Here is a 21,299-nt window from a genome sequence, read left to right as displayed (position 1 = left end):
ACTGCCAAAATTAATTTGGCAATTTCTTACTCCTCTCTTATACGAATAAGTAACAGTTTTCCATTCATTTTGATGTAGTTTATTTCTATCATTTTGATAAGTATTTATTACCAAAATCAATTAAACATCATTGGTGTCAATTATATTATGGTGATTTTCAACGCTTCTCCTAAATAAATTAAAAACATTTTCCCGTTAATTTTGCTTTTTAGTTCGGAGCTTTTTTTCATTTCAATTTGTACCTATTTTATTTTATAACCGTCGTTGAACAGCCGACCTAGTTTTACTGGTTTACGACTACTAAAGTTTAATTCCGTAGTCTTGTCATTTTGAACCCGATCCCGAAGACAATGGAACTCCTGGATCAAGTATTGGGAGAAAATGTACCTTCGTGGAGGACTTTTTGATGGAACTAAACGTTACATGAAGAGGAAGACCACGACAACCTTCCATGGTTAGCCAGACGGCAAAGGGACTCTAACCCATGATCTGTCTACCACAGAGGATATTTCATGTCAGCACTGTGGTGGGTGCAAGCCGGTTGCGGATTCGTATCGACCAGCCATCGCTGGGATCAGAACCCAGGGCCGGATTAAGACCTCTTGAGGCCCTAAGCACTGAAAATATTTTGGTGCCCTCCCCCCTCTAACAATAAAAAATATATCTAGTACTAAGTCACGTGTTAATTCAAAATATTAAAAAAAAAAATTTGTAAAAAAAATACTTATTCAAATTAAATCAAAAAATTTTTTTTAAATAATATAATCAATTGAAAACTTTTCAATTAATATTAAAAAAAAAATAACTTATGTTTGTGTGTATTTGCAAAAAAGCAAACACTTTGAATAACTTATGATCGAAAGTTTGAACTTTTATTTACTAAGACTCAAAATACTTTAAATTAGAAAAACAGACACGTACTTTTTCTAAAAAAAGCATATGCTTATATATTTTTATATATATTTTTTTAGAAAAAGTACGTGTCTGTTTTTTGGAAAAAAAATTTAAAAAAAAAAAAGGTATATACCTTTTTTTTTCCAAATGATTCGAATTCTTGACTCTCGAAATAAATGACCATATCTCGAGAATTTTTCAAACGAGCTAAAAAATTTTAGCACACAATAATAAAATTAATTTTATATTATTTTATTTATTAAGAGAATAGTCGAAAGGACTTTAAATTGAAAATTTAACAAATGTCATTTTAAATGACAAAATACAAAATTTAATCTGTACTAAATCAATCAAATAAACCTGAATCTTTCAATTTTAAAAAAGTTATATATTTAACATTTAATTTCTCAAGAACTTTTTGACAGATTTTGTTCAAATTTTGTATTTTATTATTTAAATTAATATTCCTTAAAATTATGTAATAATTTGTATATTTTTGATTTCAAAATTGTTCCGACTATTAATAATGAATAATTTTGAAAAAAATATTTTTGACAGGGAATTATTTTTAGGTTAAAGAATTTTATTATTAAGTGCAAAAATTTTTCAATTCGTTTCAAAAGTTCTCGAGACATGGCGAAATGCATGAAAACTGCAATTAAATAAAGGAGCCCAAACTTTCAACCTAAAAAAGCTTTTGGGATTTTAATTTCCATATTGTCAATACCATCCATATTTTGAGAGACAAATATCCAAATTCAACAACAACAACATATACATATGTAGGTAGAGGAAGCACGCTTGCCCGATTTTATAACTTAAAAAAATATCTTCTGCACTAACTAATTAGCATATTTTAAGTTTGGCCCTCAAACCATTTAGATTGAGATCTAGTAAGTTAAAATCCGATCTTTAAATCAAGAGTTATTCAGGTTTTTTACTTTTTTAATTTTACGCACTGTATATAATAACACATAACTTTTACAAATAATAATGCTTTTCATTATTCCTTTTTCCTTATTAAACCTAATATATTAATAATGATAGGAAGAGAAATGAAGGGAAAAAATAGTGATGAGTAATTTTATAAATGCAACAATTATCTTAAATGATCCCATAAAATCTGGATTAAAAATCAGAAATGAACTGATGACAACTCACTCTAGATTGCATCTGTGGAAAACAGAACTAATTATCTAATAGAATTATTACTATTTTGTTTAATATTTTGGACATTCTCGTAGTTAGTTGACCTGTCAAAGGTACAGAAGAGCTTAAGAGCAATAAATAACTATCAATTAAATCATAATTTGACTAGTAAAAAAATGACCTTTTAGAAAAAATGATAGAAATCACTTAAAACTACTGCATTAAACCTGTACTTAGCTTAAAACTACTGCATTAAAACTGTGATAGCTGTAACTTACGTCTGAAAAAGCTGTTACAGTAAATTAAAACTCTGTCCTCAATAAGTAAATAAATGCATAAAAAAACACTTTAAATAACTATAAATTCAATGATTAGATTTTCATTTACAAATTCGGAACATTCGTGTTTTTATAATACAAAACGAAAACATAAGTATAGCAACAATGAATATAATATAAAAACTAAACTTAAATAATAATCAGTAGAAAATAACAAACCATCATTTTTAATTTATTCACTTTTTTCTGGTTACGATATTTTTTATTCCTGTATGCATACGCGTACATAATACCACATTAGTTTTATAGAAAATAATTTTAGGTTTGGAAAAATATAATCCTTGGAAACATAAACAGAAGTATTGTAGGTAATTTTATTAAACCAACATTTATCTTAAACCTATTAAAATCTATTTTGCCTACTAAAATTTTATGTACTAAATATTTTACATATTCTTTACAACATTTAAAGACAAATTCGTAAAATAAATCGAAGTAAATCTTGTGTATTGTTACCTAAAAATTTTATTTTTAATCGAATAACTATTTTAATTATAACGTCATAGAATGAAATTTATTTCGATAAGATCAATCATTTAAAAAATTTAATTACTTCTTAAAACTTATAATACGGCATCTTCCCATCTTAAAAAATACGTCACATTGTATTTTTAACAAAAACTTGAAATTTGTTTTTATTACTTTTGAGTATTATTGTGCAATAGAATGCTTAAAATGCAAAAAAAAAACTATATAATTTTTTATAATTGTAATTTTATTTTTACATTTAAATTTAATTAATTTTTTATTATTAAAATATAATAATTCTTTAGGAAAATTAAACTCTTCACTTATATTGATTTAGACACAATCAATATTGATCGATAAATAATAATTATTGATAAAATTATTTGAAGGGTTTAGCTACTACCTGAAGCAACATCAGCTTTACACTATTACAGCATGCTTTCAAAAGCAATAATTTAGAATAATGTTTTAGTAGAATAAACTTTTTCTGTGCATTCATGTAGGATTCAGTGCACTCACATTCTGTGCATTCACGTATACACAGGGGTGTGTAAATACGAGAAATTAATTACTGATAGTAGCATAAACAATGTTATTGGTTAAAAATTATGTCAATCAAGAAACTTTTCTTTTCCTAGACCTCCCACTTTCTTCAATCTTATAAGTCACCATTTATTTGTATCTCAACCCCTCCCCCCTCGAAAGGAAGACAATTTGAATTCTCTGAGATATGCACCCTTTAAGAAAAAGTTTTTAAGAAAAAGTTAAATGGATAATGGAAATACCTTAACTAATTATTTATTTATTTCAATCTGATTTACACACAAGCTACAAGTAAAAATTAAGCACAACTATTAAATTTTTTTTAGTGACAGAAATAATATTATATTCAAAATATTTACCTGTTCAAATTATCATCATAATAAAAGTCGATGAAATTACACACATATATTGTATATATATATATAATCATTATCATTAAGGATTTTCCTTATTAGTTATTAAACATATTTTAAAATTCAATTAATAAAAATATCTTTCTTAAATTTGCTATTTATTTTTAATTTGAAATTTTCAGTACTTTTCTTATTTCTTAATTATAATTTTTACAAATTTCGTTATAAGATGCACAAAATATAGTTTACTTGCACTAAACCCAATTCAATGATCGAAAATTTGATTTTATTGCTACTTATTTCATATATTTGATTTTAATATTAAATTAGTTTTAATGGATACTCTTTTTAACGTATTTTTCACCGTCAACGAACATCCGATTCACATTGTGAATTTACACATCTTTTGTGCTCAACTTTTATAACATTTGTATTTATACAAGACTCTAAGGACTAAGGAACCTATAATTCTTTCCTTATTCAAAAATTGCTTGCATTCATATTACGTAGTATATATTTTAAATCTTAAAATCTAATTTCGATATATATAGATTAAAAAAATCATAAGTGATGCGAAGTGAGTGGTCATATTTTTCGCAAATTTAACCTCTCCTCCACAAAGAAATTTCGAAAAATGATACCTATACACAGCTCCTTTTTCGTAATTTAGTGAATAAAAAAAATTATTTGACGTAAATTTTTGCAACACAACCTTTATGTAATTTGATTACTTCCTTTCAAGTTGCAATGAGAATATAATTAAAAATATGGTAAAAGCGAATATTTTATGTAGAATAAACAAAAACATGCACAAAAACTGCAAACATGCCTAACATAGATTTTTTTTTCACATCAAAAATCAAATTTTTTACATCGTCAAACCATTGCATCAGAATTTTGTAAATTAAAATTTTTTTCATAATAATATCAAATTGCCGGAGTATTAACTTGCTACAACTGCGAAAAATATTCTGTAAACATGAATCGTAGCAGTATGTTATGGAATCATTGTAATGGATAAATAAATAGAGCTTTTATCGCATAGAAATTCACTATCTAATTTCATTATAAGACCGAAAATTTTTGATACAAAGCATCTTTCGTTTTTTTTCTTCTCTTATTATGTGAAATTTCGTACTTAGAAATGGTTGTTATCTACTCTTAAAATGGAAGCTCAAAATAATAAATTTATTATCAATGTTTCAAAAAAAAAAAAAAAAATATGTACTGCGAACATTTAGTTAGGCTTTGTGGTGCTCCACTATTCTCTGGTGCCCTAAGCACGTGCTTAGTGTGCTTAATGGTTAATCCGGCCTTGTCAGAACCCGGTTCACCTCATTGGAAGACGAACGCTCTATCCCCTGAGCCATCGAGGCTCAATTTGTACCTATGGAGAAATGGAGATTTTTTTACGTTTCCTAAACTAATAAGGCCTATTTCTTCATTAATTTGACTTGAATTTAAATTTTTTTTCAATTCAATTACCGACCGATATCATTCAAATTTTTTCATTTAAAATTATATTCTTTAAAGTTCTGTAAAATTTTGTATACATTACAATTCAAATTAAAAACTCGTGTGAAGTTAATTAAGAATTCCTCCGCAGTTGATCTTCCTGATATTTCTTAACAAGTCCAAAAGTTTAACCGCAAAAGAAAATGGACGCCTAAAAGTTCAATTGATTAGCATTGTAATGCAATACGTTAAAAATAAATATAAATAGGAAGTATATTAAAAATCTTTTGGAGAAAAAAAAGCCCATTACATGTATGTTTAAATATTAAAGTATTGCATATAAACTCGTGCAAAAAACAATCTTTAAAAAACTACAGTGCGTCAAATAATTTTGTCTTTAATTGTAAAATCAAATAATTAAAAACAAATAATATACTAATACAGTCAAACCCCGCTATAGTGAACCTTCAAGGGACCGAAATTTTGGTTCACTATAACCGGAAGTTCACTATATCCGTTATGCGGGCAGTTTAACTAATGGTTCCCAAATTCCTCCCTTTTATTACATGTTATTCAAATAAATGACTGAAAAATATTATGTAGTAGCAAAAAATGTGTTATTTTCTATTACTCTTCGTCTTGCGTACAAAAAAAAAAAAATTAGTAATCTTTAGCTGATGAGCAATCCTCAACATCAGATATGGAAACACTTCCCGACTCTCAGATAATTTTTCCTGAATTTCTGTTAGTCCACTTTTTAAACTTGTCTAACCTGCCATTCGAACACACGAAAGTAATCTCATAAAATCGCTTAGCAAATTCATCGACATTTGTCCAGATACTGGAAGATTGCGGCTTCTTTGAATGCTGAACCACTTCAGTAATGCTTCTTCAACATCCTTGTGATCTGCTTCTCTCAACTTTTTTCTGCCATTTAAATTTTTTTCATCAGCAGAAATTGTTAANTAAATTTTTTTTCATGAGCAGAAATTGTTAATTGCCTATTTTTCCATATGTTACAAACTGTAGATTTGGATAGTTTATATTCCCTGCAAATATCAGCTTGATTACATCCATTTTCAATTTTTCTGATTAAGCCCACTTTATTATCAATGAAGAACATTTTTCGTTTGCTGCTCGCCATAGTTAAATTTGAGACACTTGTTAGCAGGCTTTTTTTAACTGCACTCAGAGCAAAAAGGAGTTGAAATGAAGGCCTTATCAACGCATATTAGTGTCCAACTTTTTGACCAATAATGAATAATTTTTCATTCCCTCTGACAGAAAATGTATATTGATCCCACTGACAACTTACAGGTGCATCATCTGCCTGGGTTGGAAGCATCTACTTGATTTGTTTAGGGATGGGAAAGTAAAATAAAAAAAAGTAAACAAGAAAAAAAATGCTCATCGCTACCTTCCCCACTATAGATGGTTTTAAAAATCGGTATATGTATTTANTTGGAAGCATCTACTTGATTTGTTTAGGGATGGGAAAGTAAAATAAAAAAAAGTAAACAAGACAAAAATGCTCATCGCTACCTTCCCCACTATAGATGGTTTTAAAAATCGGTATATGTATTTATTTTGAAGTAGAAATTTCAAAATTATTACAAAAAAATGAGTCGAAGACAGAAAAAAGTTCATTATATCCGACTTCATCACTTTTTTGGTTCACTATATCCACAAAAAATAACATTATACGGGTATAGCAAGGCACGGGACCGAACATTTCGTTCACTATAGCGGGGTTTGACTGTATAATACCTGATATAATAAGTGTTCTATATGTATGTTTAATTTATCCTTATATTTATGTCTAATATATTTTAGTCTAATTTATCCCATACCTTCTAATGTAACTCATTGATACACAAACTAGTGCAAACCGGTTTCAGTCGAGTAAAAACACTAAAGCTGTATAGTATTATCTGATAATTAAGATTTTACCTGGAATCTTATAGTGCGTCTAGTAATTTAGCTAGGGACTGTAAAGCATCATAAAAAAATTTCATTTAGATAAATGATCTTTATTTTCTAGTTATTCGATGGCAATCCTTTTACGAAGTTTGTGCACTGCAGTAATTTTTTTCTAAACTGGCAACACAAGTAAAATAGAAATCATTCTCGTCATAAATTCGAAAATTAATGTATCTGGAATAAATTTTAGAACATTACAGCAAAAGTTTTTAAAAAAATTGTATTTTTTATTTTATTAAATAGAGTATGATGAAGCACATTTTTGAAATAATATTACTTTTATAGAATTCTTGAGATTTAAGTATAGAACGACTTATAATTAAATATTTTGAACCTATCCATAAGTCATTTTTTTTTCCCAACCTGTTCCAATTACTTTGAAAGTGAGAGCACTTTATTCGCTTTAATCGAATGCCTAGAGAAATTGTTCGCACGGAAAATCAGATTTCCCGTAGTTCATTTTCATCGCTCGCAGAATAAGGGTTGGTAATTTGTAGCCCTTAATGGGAAATGTGCTGTCACCTCCTAAAATGGCGGGAAATAGAAACCGATTCTCCCGATCGTTCCAAAATCGTATTATCGGGGTCGGCTTTAATTCAACCCTCACCTACTATATATATATCTATAAAATGACCGAAGAAAGTATTTAATCCAGAATTTTGTTCTTTTTAGTTTTAAGTTCCGTCTTAAAGTTCTTTTTTGAAAAAGAATAATATCTTTAGAACTGCGGATTCAATCTATTTGAAGTAAATTTTTTTTTTTTTTTAACTTTATAATCGGCATGAGGATCTTATTTTCTTTTTTGAAAACAGAGTGGCATTTTTTTTTAAAATTAATATTCTGATTCCAAGAATATTATTGTTCCATGATGAGAAATAGTATAGATTTTGAGTCTTTTATTTTATTTTTTTTGAAAATTGTTGCTTTGAAAATGCTCAACGAGTCTATAAAGTTCTTTAAAAGACAAGCGACAATGTAAATTTATGCTTAAGATTATTTTCTTCTTTTACCTTCGGATTTGAAAAACCACCAACTGAAATATTTCAGAGAGACATATGCGTTTTGAGTCTTTGAAAGAGATGTTTCTTTATTATTCATTAAATAAGTTCAGTTTAGCAACAACGATTTGGAACTAGCTTCTAATAGATAATGAACTGCAATTATTTTGTGAAATGTGAATACTCACTTACAACGAATCTTACCTCGTCTCGGAATTGCAAGCTTGGATTTCTTATGATTAACCTTAAATAGTTTTGATTTGAACATTTAAACACACTAATTTTTCTGTGAATATGTTTCATATGTGGCACTGTGTGTAAATAGTATCTATATTTTGTATACTTTATTTAAATATGAAATTATCGTGATCAAATAAAGCTGTATGATTAACTTTAATTAATTTTTATTTGAACACCTAAGCACTCTAAAAACTGAAGAAAAAAATTAAAATAAGAAAACAAACAAACATGGAAAACAGAAATTGATGTGAAAAAACCGGAGCTATTGTAGTCGGCATATCAAATTCTGCATGTAGTCCTGGGTGAATATTATGATGGCAAAATTTACGTGTTTAAAATCAATAGTTCCAGCAATACTATTCCGAACACCTTTGCTGGATGTATTTTCAGAGACCTCGCTTTACTGTGGAAGAGAAGCTTCGTCTCCTAACATACCGTAAATAGCATATAGTAATATGAATGTGGAATGATAGTAAACCTCGTTTGGAAGCAAAAAAAAAAGTGTTTATTGTGCTATATATATACACCGAAGAGTTATTAGATTTTGACCACCCTCCATCTATAACAATGGGCTCGCCCAGGTTTACATGGTTTCTCGCCCCGGAACAACGTTTTCATGGGGCACATTTGGACCCATAATCCTCATAGAACAATCCCTAACATCTGTAAGCTACTTGATCATCGTTGCAGACCAGGTTCACACATTCATGGCAACAATTTTTCCTGTGGGTGATGGTGTTTACCAACAGGATAATGCACCATGTCATAAGGGTCGAATCGTCGAAGAACATTCCAGTGACTTTAAAGTCATGTCTTGGCCCCCAAATTCACCTGACCTTAATCCAATAGAGCATTTGTGGTCCTACTTGTAAAACCAAATTCGTNCTTATATTCAAAATTAATATTCATTTTTTATCAGTAAATAGTTATAATAATAAACTCAAGAAAGAAAGACGTATTTGTAAATTTCAATTACTTCTCCAGGTCTTTCATAGGTATGTAAAGAAATTTAAATATATTTTAAGTAAACTAAGAAATATTGAGAAAAAGGAAGAAACCTTGTTTCAATTTTTTTCTAATTATTCGATTTAAACTTTTTTTTTACTCAAGAAATTTTCCGGAATTTTGACTTGGGCTCACAATCACCCCTGCATATAGTAACGTTTTAAACAACAAAAAAAATGTGTTTATTGTGATACATATATATACATCACAATAAATATAAAAAAGACTGAAAGAAAATGAAAAATTAAGAAAATCAATGAGTTTTATTTATTGCGCATAAGCTGCAAGTAAATAGAACTCATAAAATAAGTTCAATATGTAGAGAAAACATGAAAAAAATTACATAATAATGAAAAAAGAGAAGAAAATTAGTTAAAAAAACAAATTAATAAAAAACCCGAAGAAAAGATATAATCTCTTTATCAGCTCACACTATTATATCCACAAAAAGGAGTGCTTTCTAATATTGTATCAATATAGCCGAAACAAAATATATCAATACAATAGTGTGAGGAGCACTCAAAAAAATAATTTTTATTTTTAAACAAAATAGAATAGTAATAAATTAGGTAATAAATATCACGCAAAAAACAGTAAAATAAACAGAACAAAACATAAGTCGACGTCTATACAGCGAGTTGAGAATTGAAATGAACTTGCGTGAACATTTCAAGAATGATTTAAAATATTTTCGTTATAAGATTGCCAGATTATAAAACATGAAAACAGAAGCGAAAATCTCTGTAAAAGCCTAAATAGAGGGATTTTGTTTTACAGCACGTTCTTAGTACAGTACTGAAGCGCTGTAGTTACCAAGAATTGGCCCGAAAATGGATGCGAGCAAGGTAATATTATACTGTTTAATTTAAAGATGTTTATAATTAAAAAGATTGATATTTAATTATACAATTTTAATGATTTTAGAAAATTAACTCTTATTTATGAAAGGGAGAGAGAAAGAAACATGAATTGCCTGTTTTGCACATATTTTTAGCTACGGATTTGCTCGAAATGGATTTGCACATGGAAAAAATTATATAAATCAACAAAGAAGTTTTTAGTAAATTTATTTACAATAGCATACATTTTTATTATCAAATTTTTTAAAGAGTTAGCCGATTTGTTTTTTTTTTCTTTTGGATAAATAAGCATTACGACATATTCTTTTAATTCTTTTCATTTGATTGAAAATGATATTTAAATAGATGTCTTTAGAAACATTAGAATTCCAAGTACTTAGTTTACTTATAATAAAATTAAAATAATTTCTTTTATCATATGAATCAACAAAGCAGATATTTTCTTATTTTATAATACCCAAATCCAAAAAATTTATATTATCATCATGATTACGAAGCAAGATTAATTCCTCGGGGTAAATATTTAATAAAATTGTATAATCTTGAAAATTAAAGATAATTAAATCACCAATTAATTTAAAAACAATTTTAATATTAAGATTCTGCTTTTTTCTTCATCATAATAGCGCAAAAATAAGTTAGTTGAGAGAGATAAAAAATTAGATCCTTATGGTATTCTATCAATTCGAAGAAAAATATCTTTTCCATTGTAAAGATAATTACTAAAAAGACAAAAATTGATTAGAATTTCCCAATAATTAAAATCGCAATCAAGGATATTTTTAAAATCGTACTAATAATTCAAAAGGACATTTTTTAGTTTAGAAAGAGGAATGCTATTGAAAAGATCCTGGAAATCAAAAGTCGCAATATAATTCATTTTATTTTGTTTAATAAATTCTAAAATCGTTTGATTATTAGTGATAATCCAAAAAACACCTTTAATAATATTGTTAAGAATTTTATTTAAGTAATTAGAGAAAATGGTGCCAGGTTTCATTAGGTAAGTATTAGATAGTGATCAGAGGACTATAAATATATTTTATGAAACAAAACAATATCTTAAATAAGGAGGAAATTAACAATTGGAACATTAAATCTGAGTGGCGTTAGGTGCCCCCTTAATCTGGGCGATCGCCTGCCTTGCTACCCCCTTCCTCCGACCTTGGATTTGAATACGTACGAATCCGATCAAAAGTAATTAAGATGTTCCTTTTTTTATTTATGCATTACACTTTATTTGCGTGCACGCTTTTTAGAAATAACTTAAATTTTAAGGTTACCGTTCGTTTAGAAAAGCTTAATTTTAAATTAATTATGACGTTATAACAACAATTAATTAACTGGCCAAAAAAATAATAATTAATAAATTTAGAAAGCAAAAGCTTTATCAGTCTTCGATATTAACCAAAATGGTAGAAAAAAACTTCGAATGATAATCAAATTTTAATACTGATATGAATGGAAAATTCCAGGAGAATTCATGCAATTTTGAATTATTTAGTACTTTTTTTGAATTAACGAAAACGTTCGAATTAAAAAAGATCTCCTATAAGAATATAAAAGGGTGAATCGCAAGTAAAGTTTAAACTTTTTAAAATAATCCTTTGCCTTTTTAAATTTCCTCCATTGAATGCTACATAAAATTTCATAGTGATGTCACAATTAGCAAAAAGCTACCGAAAGAAATTCAATTTCAGCTTCCTCTCAAAATGATTCGGGTTTTATATATAAACCTCAATACGCATGAGCGAGAAATGATTGACGTCGCAGTTCAACTTTTGCACCGCCTTATGCCACGCCTTTTATAAACCACGCCTATTGGACATGGACCTTGCTGTAGGATGATTTAGTCGACGAAAGGACTGAGCTCCGTGACTAACATAACAGTCAACCCGCTATTATTTGGAGTTCAACACGTGAATGGAAGGTGATTATAACTGTAGATCGTGATCAATTTATAGAAATCGTTTGCAGTTGGAGAATTTAATATAACATTTCTGGCAATTGCTGAATAGAGTCTTTATTAATTTGGAAATCGGAGCTGTCAAATCGAAACAGCATATAACAATTTAAAAAAAATGTACGAATGGCAATGGAAGAGATTGGTCTTTATTTTGCATAGTTTCTAAAAGTAGATATTCCATAAAAATGCAATTTATATAGCTTTCACATAATTCGAAAATTTTCATGAATGATTGCCAAATTTCTCGTCATTTGATAATGGAAGCAGTAATCTCATGGATTGTTAGATTCCAGTTCGTGTGTTTTCGAATTTTAAGTGTTGACTTTAAATCTCAATATGATATTTAAGCATTACTTTTGAGAAAATGAGTCAATCAAAAATAATTCTCTTGAAATTTTGTTAAAAAAAAAAGTTATGCTTTTATAGGAATTTTAATGGTTGCAAAGTACATTTTCTTTTTAGAAATGACTTGACTAAAGTTGCAGAATCTTCTCCGGTGTCAATGAAATCGAAAATCTTAAAAGTTGAATGATTTACATTTGAGACCTTACATCGTTTGGATAATTTGAGAGAATTATCGTCTGTTTACGGAATCCGTGATAAATATCGTCTGAAATAAATTGTTTCAATTTGTCCCATGAAGTTAGAAGCATAGTTTGCAAATGTGGTAATCAGACAAAACTTATCTAATCATGAAGATGATTATGTGTGCTGGCTGTGATTCTCCTATTTTGGACAGATATTTGTCGAAGGTGGAAGAACGTGCCTGGCACGCGAAATGTGTTAAATGCTGGGACTGCCAAATAATACTCGCAGATAAATGTTTCTCAAGGGACGGAAAACTGTATTGCAAACCCGACTTCTTTAGGTAAGTTATTCATTTTATAAATACTACTTATTCCTACTCTTACTTCACTAAATAGTTCTAGTTTAAGGTATTCTAGACCTTCTGCTTAGTGAAATATTAATTATTTTAAATGATTTCGGAGAGAAAAACTCAATCAAATTCAAATACTTCTATTTAATGAACTTTCATTTTTCGAATTTCTCCATTTTGCTATTTTTTTCGATGAACAAGAACATTTTGGAAATTTCTTCGTAAAATAACTTCCAAATAGCGAAGTGAATTTTCTATTTAACGAAATTTTCTTTGAGATCCATTTTCCCTATTTCCCAAAATATTTCAAACCATATCAAACTTGTTAACACAATTTATGGGGTAAATTGATTTTCGAAGAGAAAGCAATAAAATTCCATTTCCCTTTTCGTTTGCATTTAATACGAACAACTCAGACGAAATTAACGGATTTTATCAGTAGCTATTAAGCTTAAGAACACAAGTGGGAGTATATGTTTAAAATTATTTTTATAATAAATTCAGCTATAATTCGATACATAAATTTAGCTTTTTTTTTTTCAGTTGAAAATGTATGTAGCATGACAGTGTAACACTTATACTCTATTCTTGCTTTTCATGCAAATTTCTTCTATGGTTAAGATTTATAAAATAAATACTAGATACTAGTTTGCAAGATAAAGGTCTATCCATTGCTATTTTAATTATGCCTAGTGTTTAGGAATTTAAAACTTGTTTTGTGCTGTTTAAGTGTTTCAAAAGGTAATTTTCTATTTAACGAATTTTCCATATCACAAACTTATTATTGGGATTTAGCGACTTCGTTAAATAGAGGTCCGACTGTAATAAGGTTTTGAACTAATATTTATATACTAAGAAACGAATAATAAGGACTTTATGATTTTAAAACTTGTAAATAATTTTGTTTTGGAAAATAATATGGACTACATTTAAAGATTTCTGAAATGATTCGCTAATGTTAACTCTTACAATAATCACGGTTTAAATAAAAAGTGAAATATCTCAAAGATTTGATCATTAAAAGTATAATGTCTTGAACGGTTGTATAATTTCGTTCTCGAACTTGTGTAAATTCGCTCCATCCTTAATAAAGCTTAAATTGAACCAAGTTTCGATTCAAGTTAGACCGTATTAGCCAGTTCAAATCGAATTAATGTCAATGTAGTTCAATTTGGTATCGTAATGGGAAGAAAAAAAATGTTCGAAAGTTGCATCAAATTTGAATGATATAAACGCTGGTTCAACGTATTTCAAAATTTCTAGCGGTTTTAATCAGATAATTATGAGTTCATTTATACATTAAAAATAATCAAACGATTTCTAGACTTTTCAATATGTATAATCATGAAACCATTCGCAAAATTTTAAAGCGTATAAAGACGTATTCAAGTAACTCTGATTTGAAAAAAAAATTTAAAATAAGTAATTTTAGTACCGAATTAAATTGATTTATAGGACTAAGATGCTCAACACTCTGCTTGCTCCGCCCACCAACCCCCTTAATTGTTTGTCATTATTTTTTTGTTTTTCTTCTTAAAAGTCAACATTTTTCAAAAAATGAAAAAAGAACATTTTAATAAAAAAATATTCGATTTTTTTTCCTTTATGTTGTAACATTTTGTTAATATGTTGTTATTCATAACAAAATAAACGATATTTGAAAAATCATTATTTAACCTAAGGATTAACCTGGATAAATAGTTTTCTCTTTTGTTCCTTCTTAAAAAATTTCAATATAAATGTTACATCTACAGATTAACTTTAATATTCAGACTCAAGCTTATAAAATAAACAATCATATAAATAACAAAATGATAAAATAAAACGAAGCAACTTATTCGAAGCTTATATTTTTATAGTTATATTCTAAATATCAGTTTACATAAGTTTTACTTCAAAAAAACTGTAAAAAATTACTTTAAATTCTTGTCAGAGTGGGACATAAAAATTCATTAAAAAGTTTTGTTTGAATTTAAAATTTTTTGAGAAGTCAAATTTAAATATTTGATAAACGTATTTGTTATCTTCTTTTAGGATTTAACTAATCTAAGAAATAAGTTGGAGTTTAAGTCCTCTTCTCTATTATACTAAGAACGTATTACTGATTTTTCGTGCTTTTTACAAGGAAAAAAAACATTTTTCGAAATTATTTAATATCTATTATCTATTCTATTATCTATCAGCAATATCGCATGGTGTTGAGATTTCTCTATGTACTGATCATTAAAACTTTACAGCATTTAAATATATATATATATTTTTTTTTGTGAAAGTAGCTTATACAAGAATGGTAAAATGTTAAATTTAACTGAAAGTAAAATAAAAAAGAATATGCATATATTTTTAGAAAAAGTATACAGTTATTAAACCAACATATTTTTCATTTGAAAGGTTAGAATAATAATACCTTCTAGAAAGATTTTTATTTAAAATAATTTTAAAATGTACGATTAATTGTCAATTGCAATATGCATAAGTAAAAATGAAATTTGTTAATGGTTTAAAAAAAAAAAAAACTATCATATCGTTTCTAAAGTTTATTTAAGCGCAAATTGATATTTCCTTGTAATCGATATTTCAGTTTCCATTGTTTCAAATTAGATACGGTATCACGATAAAATATAAATTTTGCTTTAAAAATAATCAAAGCGAATAATGGTTTTAAAAAGTTGATAGTTTTTTAAGATCCATTACACAAATGTTGATACATTATTTTTAAATTTATATAAAATACATATACTGAACTGTTTATTTCATTTGATTAATTAATATCATTTGATTAATTTGAAAAATTCAGTAATACTTTTTCGTTCAAATTTCATTTTTGAAAATAACGTTATCAAATCTTAATTAATTTAAAAGAAATAAATGTCAGAATAATTTTTTTTCTTGAAATTAATGTAACAAATCACTTTGAAATCAAAGCATGTATTTTTAAATTCACAATATAGAATTTATTTTTGAAAAATAGTGTTATTGAATAAGATATAGTTAAGAATGTGATAATTAAGAATAAGATATAGATAAGTAACTAAATTTCAAACGTTCACTAAAACAAATATTCATTTGTAAAAAAATGGGTAAAAATATGTGAAAATAGTTCCTAAAGCAAATAATGGTCGAAACCCCCAAACTTTAAACTGTGGAGCTAGAAATGTGTGTAACCATCATAGCTATATCTTTCCATCTTGGATCCGATAATTTAGTTAAAAATCCGATAGTTTATTTTACTTTTTGCTCAGGTGTTAAAACTTTTTAAGCACTGTGGCGTATAAAGAAAATTCAACTTCGGAGTAATTATGACGCATAATTTTTTTTATAACGCAACCACTAAGACAAATATCTTGAAAAAATTTTTTATATAGTAAGTTAAGTTAAATAAGTAAGTTTTATATAGTAAGTTAATACGTAGCAGTATTAACAGTATTAAATTGAAACGTAGTTTTTTAACTTCAGAATCAAACTTAGATTCATCAAACGTACATGAAATTGATTTAAAGTATAAAAAAATCTACTTTTCTCGAAATGTACCGTGTTAAGCATTTACGTTGTTTTCTCAACTGCACGACTGATAACCATAGATGCAGATTATTATTAAAGGCGAAAAGAATCCGAATGAAGTCAATGTGTATTACCATCTACAAATTATATTTATGCAATGTTAATTGCTTTTTAAAATTTTATGTTCCAATCTTTCATTCATACAAGCATTATTTTAAATTGATATGAAGCAAATTAAATAACTAACATCTCTTTACAGTCTATCTTTTATTCGATGGGTACCCTGAAAGTACGTGTGGGAAGCGGCTTGTGCGCAATGCTAACCCCTATAATCATACCATTGATCACAGAATTATGTGACGCTTACGTTCGTGACCTCCCTTGCCTACAACGGGCTGTTGCGAGAAGGGTTTACTTTTGAAGTCACTACTATGCACAGTTTTAATTGCAAATAGTTAATAATTGCGATTTTGATTTTTGGGAAATTTGAATTAATTTTCTTCTTTTTAATAATCATCTTTACAATGGAAAACATATTTTTATTCAAATTGACGGAATATCATAAGGATCTAATTTTTCATCTTTTTTATCTAACTTATTTTTGCACTATTATGAAAAAAAATTATTCTCTTTATATTAAATTTGATTTTAAAGCTAAATTAAATCTTTTACTCATTATTAAATTTATATTATATTCTCAATCTTTTATCTAATTAAGTCTAAATTAAATCTTTTACTCTTTATTAAATTTATATTATATTCTTAATCTTTTATCTAATTAAATATAAATTAAATCTTTTATTTAAATGAAATCTTTTACTCTTTATTCAATTTATATAATACTCTTAATATTAAATTTGTTTTTAGAGCTAAATTAAATATTTTTTTTATATAAAAAATAGTATATTATTATATTTCAAAATGGATATGCCCATAGCTAATATCCATTTTGACTTCTCATTGATATTAAATTTTATTTAAAGGAATCTAAAGTTTATAAATTTATTAAATTGTCAATAACAATTTTTCCCTTAGTGTGTCGGAGACGATCCTAAAGATGCTCTATAGGTGAAATTGATAAACACGTTATAAAGAGAAAATCGTGAACAAAAGTTTGGATGATTATTTTTTTTCTTCCCTCAACGATAACGAAACTCGCGAGAAAAAGAATGACTTCCTCTTAATCAGCCTAAGTTTAAGCAATTTTTGAATAAAGGCTGATTTATAGTAAGCATCATTGAACGTTCTTTAAAGATATTTTTTTAACTAATGTAACTGAATGGTAGTAATTAATTTTTATTTTATTTTATATAATTTAACTTTCAGAGATTTTTATATACAGTCGAACCCTGTTATAGTAAACATGGTTTATAGTGAAATTTGACAAAAAGTTCCATGTAGTTATTTTAAAAATTACACTCCTCTTATAAAGGAACATTAACTGAGATGAAATTAAGCATATTTAGAAATACAATCCAACCCCGTTATAGTGAACATGGTTTATAGTGAACTCCCGGATATAGTGAACGAAATGTTCGCTGCCGTACCTTGCTATATACATATAATATTATTTTTTGTGGATATAATGAACCAAAAGAAGAGAGGAAATTGGATATTTTGAGCTTTTTTCTGTCTTTGACAGATTTTTTTTTTTGTTGGTCATTTTGAATTTTTATATAAAATACCGATTTTTAAAACCATCTATTCAGTGGAATGTAGCCATGAACATTTTTTCTTGTTTGCTTCTTCTATCTCAGTTTCACATCCCTAAATATTTTATATATCCAAGACCAGGAGTTATAAAAATTAAAAGTTGACACCATTTTTTGTTACTACATATTGTTTTTTAATCATTTTTATATTTCTTTTAATGAATCATTTATTTAAATTATGTGTAATAAGAGGAGCAGTTCGGGAAAAATTAATTAAAATTGTTTGCAGGACCGATATAGTAAACTCCCGGTTATGGAGAACCGAAATTTCGTACCCTTGAAGGTTCACTATAGCTAGGTTTGACTGTAGTTTCATTCTTTTCATCTTTTTTAAAGATAACACACATTCTGTGTTTGGACACTGGGTTTTGATTATAGAACCGAAACTATAATAGTATTTCCGGGGAGGAGGGGAAGAATAGAAAAGAATGTGTGTTATAATATGCAACTGACCGAGTAGTTTCAAACTTTCGCTAGGAAAAAAAATTATATGAAACAATTAACAGCATTATTTGTGTTTATTCACATATTTAGCAAAAAGATGGAAGTTACTATTTTAAAATTTTTTCTTCTTTTTACTGTTGTCATTCTCAAATAAATGCTGACATTACCATAGTCGCTTTAGTAAAATCAAAAAATTACAGAATAAATAAAAAGAGAAAAAAACTTAATAAAAATACGGAAAAAAAAATTTTAAAAATCCGAAAGGAAAAAAAAGATATAATCTTTTCACATGATTATATCCCCAAAAAGGAGTGCTTTCTGTGAGCTGATAAAAAGATTATATTTTTTTTTCTTCGGATTTTTATACATTTTTTTTCTGTATTTTTATTAATTTTTTTTCTCTTTTTTCATTATTCTGTAATTTTTCCATGTTTTATCTACAATTTGAAGTTCTTTTATGAGTTCTATATACTTGCAACTTATGAGCAGAAAATAGTACTTACTGTTCTTCTTAATTTTCTTCGTTTTAGCAATATACAATTTCCTTACCTATTACCTCCAGTCCTAAATTTCATAAAATTCCTATAAAATTTAGAACAATCGCATGTGGATCTAATACTTATCCTTACTGAACATGGCATCATTTTCTGTATCTACTTAATAAATTTATTAGCAATGTTATTAAAGATTGTTTTTGTTGAATTATCACTCATAAACAACCGATTTGAGAATATAATTAAACATAATAAAATTAGTTCTATTGCGACTTTTGATTTTCAGGATCTTTTCAATAGCATTTCTTCTAAACTCAAACCTAACTTCTAACTTCTTTTAAGTTATTACAATGATTTTAAAAACATCTTTAATTGCGATTTTGCTTATTGGGAAATTCGAATTAATTTTTGTCTTTTTAATAATTATCTTTGCAATGGAAAATATATTTTTATTCAAACTGACGGAATATCATAAGGATCTAATTTTTCATCTCTCTTAGCTAACTTTTTTTTAATATAAATAAAATAATTACTTGGAATTCTAATGTTTCCAAAAACATCTATTTAAATGCCATTTTCACTCAAATGAATAGAATTAAAGGAATAAGTAGTTATGTCCAAAAAACAAATCGACAAACTCTTTTAAAATTTGATAAAATAAAACAATCGTTACCCAACTAAAGTAATTAAGTTCTATATAAAATCATTGAATTAATTGTATGTTATTATTATAATTAAATTTATAAAAAACTTCTTCGTTAACTAAATTTATATTTTTACCATAGGCAAATTCAATTCGGGCAAATCCGTGACTAAAAACCTGTGTAAATCGGGCAAATTATGTTTCTTTTTTTAAATAAATTTTAATTTTTTAAAACCATTAAAATTGTATAATTAAATATCTCCCTTATTAATTATAAACTTTAAATTATCTTCTATAATATTATTACCTTGCACACATCCATTTTCGGGCCAATCCTTGGTAAATAACAAATCGAACGCTTTTCAGTACTGCAGTACGAACGCGCCATAAAAGATTTACGCTTCTAACTTCTATGTGCTCTTCTGTTTTCATATTTTGTAATGCGGCATTCTTATTACGAAACTATTTGAATTCATTCTTGAAAGATTTCGGTTTGTGTAAGTTCATTTGAATTTGCTGCTCGCTTTATAGATTTCGTTTTGTGTTTTGTTCTGCATTTTATTTTCTGTTTTTTGCTTGATATGTTTTGTCTCGTATATTTTTTACTTAATTTTTTTACTGAATGTTTGTGTCCTTTTTTCGTTTAAATTTTTTTAGTGCTCCTCACACTATTGTATTGCTATATTTTGCTTTGACTATATTAATACAATATTAGAAAGCAGTTTTTTTGTGTGGTTATAATCGCGTGAGATGACAACGAAATTATGTGTTTTCATTATTCTGTTTTCCGGCTTTTTAATATTTAAAAAATATATATATATTTTTAAAAATATATTATTTTAATAATTTTTCTTACCTTTTCTTTTAATCTTTATTATATTATTTTCAATCTTTTTTCTTTATTTTAAATTTATATTTGTTTTTATTAACATTGGGAAAATGTTTTTCTTCGAATCTATGACATACCAAATTGTACCCCCTAAAAAGGGGCCATTTCAATTGTGGATGGGTGGCGCAGTTGGTTTGTCGTTGGCCTTCTGAGCCCAAGTCTGCGGGTTCGATCCCCGGCCCAGACACCGGATTTTCTGAGGATGCAGAAGATCCTCAGCGGCCATGTCGTATGATTATGCGGCATGTAAAAGATCCCTGGATTGCCTCATTGGCTCTTGGCATTTCCGGCAAAATTAAATTCCTAGTGCACTTTAGCATCCAAATAGAGTCTCGGTGCTGCCATCTAGTGTGGCAGAAACTAGACGTCCAAATTAACATGACCAACGGTATCTCACCCATTGTGGTGGTCCTGAAAGAGTGGATACCACCTCTGGAGAACGCACTAGGTCTGCTCATCGGCAAGACCGATTGTGCAGCTCATTGGAAAT

The 21,299-nt window shown here is 27.5% G+C and overlaps 1 protein-coding gene across 1 annotated transcript in view; it reads left to right on the top strand.

Annotated features, from left to right (window-relative positions):
- Positions 1-11,535: 11,535 nt before the first annotated feature.
- Positions 11,536-21,299, top strand: part of LOC107442352 (LIM/homeobox protein Lhx1) — a 101,909-nt gene continuing 92,145 nt past the window's right edge. Inside the window, 1 exon segment of the mRNA XM_071180928.1 lies at positions 11,536-13,117. Within this exon segment, the coding sequence (XP_071037029.1) occupies positions 12,942-13,117 (176 nt within the window). The 5' untranslated portion in view covers positions 11,536-12,941.

Source organism: Parasteatoda tepidariorum, chromosome 5 (assembly GCF_043381705.1).
Source record: "Parasteatoda tepidariorum isolate YZ-2023 chromosome 5, CAS_Ptep_4.0, whole genome shotgun sequence".
In the NCBI taxonomy this organism is placed as follows: domain Eukaryota; kingdom Metazoa; phylum Arthropoda; class Arachnida; order Araneae; family Theridiidae; genus Parasteatoda; species Parasteatoda tepidariorum.
The sequence above is the reverse complement of the archived record's forward strand: the minus strand, read 5'-3'. Positions and strand labels throughout refer to the sequence as shown.